Below are 6,000 nucleotides of genomic sequence, written 5' to 3' on the forward strand. Positions count from 1 at the left end.
CACACATTGGCATAGTGAATGAGCAGCGCGTACTGTAGGTGTGAACAAGCCCAAAAGTATTTACAGTATGTAACTGATTATATTATATGATTATAATTGAATGAGAGCGCAGAGATATCCAAGGAAGCTTAGAATGACCACAATAATATACACCGGACAGAGATACATTTTTTTTTTTTTTTGTAATATACACTTTCCTAATTCAGTGTTTGTCATCTACACTCACAACAATGATATCAGAACAAATTCCTATTTATGTAATGTTTTATTAGCATCATGTAGTGTGATGTGCACACAGACAATATAATGATATTTGGGGGAAGAATGTGCCAAGAAAATAATAATAACAGAAGGTCTCGCCGAAAAGCTAATTAGCAACTGTTATATACAGTAATGCATCATTCATGAAGTTATAGAGTACTAATTAGTCAGACAGAAATATCAGGTAAAATGTAATAGCCTCTGAGTTTGGCGGCAGTTGCAGGATGCCGGTTGAACTCGGAATTTTTTAAAGGGTCAATCGTTTGCATGGCATGGTTTTGCCTTGTAAGTGATTTTTCCTTTAAAAAAACACCCGGGTCCGTCCGGCATCCCGCACAGCCGCCAAACTCGGAGGCTATTATATTTGGCCCCTCATATCTGTTATGCATCTTTCGCACCTGAAGTAGTTGTTTATGCTGATCATTTATACTAGTAAGCTAAGTATACTATAGCACCACATACTATTCAGTGTTACTTAGCACTACAGGGCACAGTTATTGGACACTTGCCTTCCTCCATTTTGTAGACAGATGCACTAAGCTTTCAAAAATGCTAAAAATGGAGCGCAATAAACTACCACCAACAAGCTCCTAACTGACATTTTTCAATCACCGGCTGTAATATGGCAGTAAGGAGCTGCTTCGCTGATAGGTTATCCCTCTCCACTTTATCACTTTCAAAGCTTAAGCTAAGTACACATAAGACGATGTGTACCCAGCTTGATATATGGGACACAGCGGAGTAGATGGCATTTGCAACTGCTGGGAACAAAGGGGAAGGGGGGTGAGGGTGTCCGGGCTCCCACTTCTGATATTATATCTTGCATGTACAGACAATGGATGACATCACTAACAACCTCCGGGAGTTAATGATGTATTGCGTAGACACTAGTAAATACACATGAATTGTTACGATGGTTGTTATCTTGGATATCGGTTAATATATCGTCTAGTGTGTACGGTGCGTACATATAGTACATCTGCCAAATTACATTTTTTTTCAACCCTTTCTTCTGCTGTGCTCAAGGTTTTCCTTTTGTTTCTGTGTAATCCTCAGTAATGCACAAACATTTACACCCTGACCTCTATTTTAGGCTTTATCTGTCAAAAAACGAGCTGGACAATCCCCACAAGGAGAAATCTGGAAAACTATACAAGGAAAACTTTGCAGTGGAGCTAAACTTTGAAGGTGCACAAGATGTAAGGACGACAGACACCTAGAGAGTGTGCGGACCTCTCTGTGACCAATTAAAGTGCCTGAAAGTTGCCAACGTGCCATGTTGTTTGGTGGTTTTTTAAATATTCTAAACTATTTTTTTATACTGTTGTGAGTATATAATACTATTGTTATAACGTTGTGCGTTTATTTTGTTGTGTTTTGAGTAGGAAACCTTGGTTAGATGAGCGTTTTGTTTGTTGGTGATAACACATGGAATTTGTTTCCAATAATACATTTAGTAAATTGCGGGTGAACATTCTGTCAGTCAGTGCTCAGTCCCGCCAGTCCCAGTTTTCTGAAGACCGTCCTGGCTTTTGTCAGAACATTATACACCCCTTTAGGGTACCCGGATGGCTGATAGACAGTCTTTAGGTCAACAGTCATTGGGTCAGCGGCAAAAGGTGCATAATGTTCAACACAAGCAATAGGCAACGGTCAAGGCATGAAGAGTTCGACATTAGTTTTTTACAGGTTTTTTTCTTCAATTTATGGACTTTTTTTATTTTACCATCCGAGTGGGGCTGGTAAAGTGTGCCAAGTGCAGATGGGACATTAAATCCTGCTTGCCCATTTGCTGTCGGGGCAAACCACAAACAGGCAAGGATCACGGATGTCGGGAGGTATCAAAAGGTGTGATTCGGGATTGCACCCCCCCCCCCCCCCCCCCCCCCCCCATTGTCTGTGGCCTATACCACATCCTTGTAGTGTGTACTTTACCACTATTGAATTTCCATGGTGCATCAGGATTAACACTTATGGTGCCTTATATATTCTGACCACATTTCAAGTGACCTGTTGTTATGTCAAAATGATTGGTCCACATGATGTAGCTATAGGTTCTGGCATTGTACAGGGGGGGGGGGGCATGGCTACAGTGACTGGAAAAAGTCAGCCATGACCTCTTGTTTCACGTTACGCTCCTTCTCCTCTGCCAAGCCACGCCCCCTGCTTTGACCACCACTGGGCCGACCTGGCTGCCCTCTCCCGGAAGAGGCAGCCCCAGTGGTGATAACTATGGCCTCATCCTGTGTGTATAGATGCAGTCATTTCTTTTGTTTTCCATTAAAATGTCTCCTATCTTACTTCTCTATCTGGAATAGACTAGAGTAGAAATGTTGACAACTTCCAGAAATGTGTTTACTAGTAGAATAACAGTTCTGTTGTGATGTGCCCTCTGCTTGTACAACACTATATTGCATAAAATAATATTGCATATTTTCTGTACAACCTGCCTGTTATGTAATCTTGCATTGAAATTTGTCAAAGTGAAATTTGTTTTGGTTTGTGAAATGAAAGGGTGTTTAACCTGCTCAATAATAATGTTTTGACTTAAACTTATAGATATCAGTCATTTTTTTTTATTTTTAAATTCTATTTGTCAAAACACTTATATGGCCGGTTTTGTGGAGAGTTGATTGATACCATCTCCCTGGGGCAAGGATAACAGGACACTTGACCTTTCTAAAGGTGACTGCTCTTGTGGATTAGCTTACACAAATCTGTAATGTATACAATGCTTTCATTTCTTATGTTTGGAAAACAATATAGATATTTGGGGAAGTGTCACATGTTCTCTTTTGAGATATATATATATATATATAATTACTCACGCTGCCTGGTCAAGCAGCAACAGCAGCACCCGGGATTCAGTAAACATCAGACAGCAGGATTTAGCAGCAACGTTTCGATTTTATTATTAAAATCGTCATCAGGCATAAAAATACAAAACACCAGCTTACCTTATATCCCCAATCCCAAGTGTGCGTTCCCCTGCGTTTCCCGCGTCTGGGGACGCTCTCCGTGCAGTGTACGTCATGTTGACGTCATCAAGCCCCGCACCGTGGGTGTCAGGCGTCCCGTCCGTCACCACGGCAACCGGCCTCAGTGATAACGTGACCCCACGTGCAGTCGGACACCCAATGGATGACTATCCCACACATGAGCGTCACCACCAAGGTCCATTTCTTTTCGTAGATATATATATATTTATTTACAGTTTCTTATATAGCGCACACATATTCCGCAGCACTTTACAGAGAATATTTGAACATTCACATCAGTCCCTGCCCCAGAGGAGCTTACAATCTATATTCCCTACCACATGTACATGCACACACAGACATTCTAGGGTTAATTTTGTTGGAAGCCAATTGACCTACCAGTATATTTTTGGATTTTGGGAGAAAACCGGAGTACCCAGAGGAAACCCACACAAGTACGGGGAGAATATACAAACTCCGCACAGTTAGAGCCATGGTGGGAATCGAAGCCATGACCCCAGCACTGTGAGGCAGTGATGTTAACCATTACACCATCCGTACTCTATCTATCTATCCGAACTTTGGAGGTTTTTCTGTTGGAATCAAGGTTCAAACTTGCATATACAATATATTTTATATAACTACAGGGTTATTCAAAAAGAATGAACCTATTTCATGACGCATTGATTTCAGTTCTCAAGCATCGTCATGAAATGAGTCACTGACCCTTTGAAAGAGGAGGTTTCTAAATTTCGAATGACTGCCACAGGGGCGCTGTAGTTGTGTTGCTCCCCTAGGAATGTTCAGTTGTTTGATTCATCATTAATTCACACTCTCCTAAGAGCACTCGGTGGTGATTTCAACAGTTTCTAGAGAGTGGGTGTCTGTGTAAAGGAAAAAGTCCAGGATGACCGTGAGTTTCGGAGGACCAAGTGGTGAGAATCTGTGCTGCGTTTCAGCGGAGCCTGCGGAATTCCACAAATTAAGATTACCAGACCTCACTGTGACTTGACTGGAGTTTTGTATTACTTTTCCTTAGTATTATTGCGCCTTTTTAAATAGCCCTGTATACGTAGTCCACCAGTGTGCAGTATAATTGGGAGAACAATGGTTCAATATACAACAATAGCTATCGCGGGCACTTGTGTATGACCCTTGGTTTGGTAGAGACTGCTACTGAAACAGCAGTACTGCGCGAGTATCATTGCGAGAACAATTGCTAAATGTGTGATTTGGAAGAGAGCTGTTCATACAGGGAAGCCTCGTATAAAATGCCATCTCCATAATGTTCCCTACCAAATAAAACTAGTGTAGTACTGCGCACACACCTCTAGGGGAAGGAAGCATACTCAGATAGAAGCAAGTGGGAGCATCACACCAACCAACTGAGGATGACACCAAGTACTGTGCATGAAGTTTTATATGGTAAAATGAGCAATCTGACTGAGGAGTTCCATAGGTTGGATTTATTTTTAATCCTGTGGACACAGTGACAATATGGTCTTCCATGCTTGTGACAGTATTATTGCTCTCTTATCTCTCTGTTCAGATTTTAAGGACTATAAACTCACCTAGTTGGGGGAGGTCTGGGCTGCACAGGATGCTCAGGGAGGTTATTACTTCTTCCATGTTATGTGACTATTTCTGCTGTAGTTACTTTAGATATTTGCTTTTTGTAGGTGTATGAATTGCGACTGCATTATGGGCCTTATTCAGATCTGATCGCAGTACAATTTTTTTCTCAAATTTGTCAAAACCATGTGCACTGCAGGTGGGGCGGATGTAACATGTGCAGAGAGAGTTAGATTTGGGTGGGGTGTGTTGAAACTGAAATTTATATTGCAGTGTAAAAATAATGCAGCCAGTATTTACCCTGCACAGAAACAATATAACTCACCCAAATCTAACTCTCTCTATATATGTTACATCTGCCCCACCTGCAGTGCACATGGTTTTGCCCATTTTGAGAACAAATTTGTACTGCGATCAGATCTGAATAAGGGCCTACATGTGACTCAGAATCAGCTCTGGTTTTGGAATCTGAATGTGTAATAGTGGATCCAATAGACCCATGATGGAAACTAACATTCCCTTGTGCTAATATTGGCAAGATTGCTTGACTACAACCAAACAAATGGGAACAGGGATTCAGAGATGGACTGTTCCTAGGGAATCAGAATGACCCCCTCTCTCTACCAAAATGTAAATGGTCTAGCCAGGCTGCATAAGCTGAGACAGATGCAATTGGCAGGTCGACAAGAAAAGGGTAGACAGTCTATAGGTCTATGGCGAGCAAAGCGGTATACTTATACCTTGTCCATGTCGACATACAGTAGACACCAAAAACAGGGAAAACCGCATGTCAACCTTTTCCATGTCAACATATTGCTTGCAACCCTGTCGACCTAAGGCACTTTGACCTATGGACTGTCGACCAATAATGATCGACCTACTAACTGTCAACCTTCTTACTGTTGACCCTATGACCCCTACCCTCTGAGGCTTCTCCAGTTCTACAAGGTGCCTAAAAAAAACTGAATACCCCCCCCCCCAGTATGTTTCCTACAGAGTCATTGGATCGACCCAATTTAGGTCGACGTGCATTGGGTCGACCACTGAAAGTTGACAGACCATAGGTCGACACCTGAAATAGGTTGACATTGCTAATGTCGACACTAGCATTAGGTTGACAATGGGAAGATCGACAGTCAAAAGGTCGACATGAGGTTTTCACGGGTTTTGTCCCGAATGTCGACATAGT

At 41.9% G+C, this 6,000-nt stretch overlaps 1 protein-coding gene across 7 annotated transcripts in view; it reads left to right on the forward strand.

Moving 5' to 3' along the window:
* Positions 1-2,130, forward strand: part of LOC146057907 (phosphatidylinositol 3,4,5-trisphosphate 3-phosphatase TPTE2-like) — an 83,475-nt gene extending 81,345 nt beyond the window's left edge. For all 7 annotated transcript variants that reach the window (XM_083169732.1, XM_083169728.1, XM_083169729.1 and 4 more), the window contains one exon: positions 1,355-2,130. In XM_083169732.1, the coding sequence (XP_083025858.1) occupies positions 1,355-1,481 (127 nt within the window). In that variant the 3' untranslated portion in view covers positions 1,482-2,130. The remainder of the gene's footprint in view (positions 1-1,354) is intronic.
* Positions 2,131-6,000: the final 3,870 nt, after the last annotated feature.

This window comes from Crinia signifera, chromosome 2 (assembly GCF_055691185.1).
Source record: "Crinia signifera chromosome 2, ASM5569118v1, whole genome shotgun sequence".
NCBI lineage: Eukaryota > Metazoa > Chordata > Amphibia > Anura > Myobatrachidae > Crinia > Crinia signifera.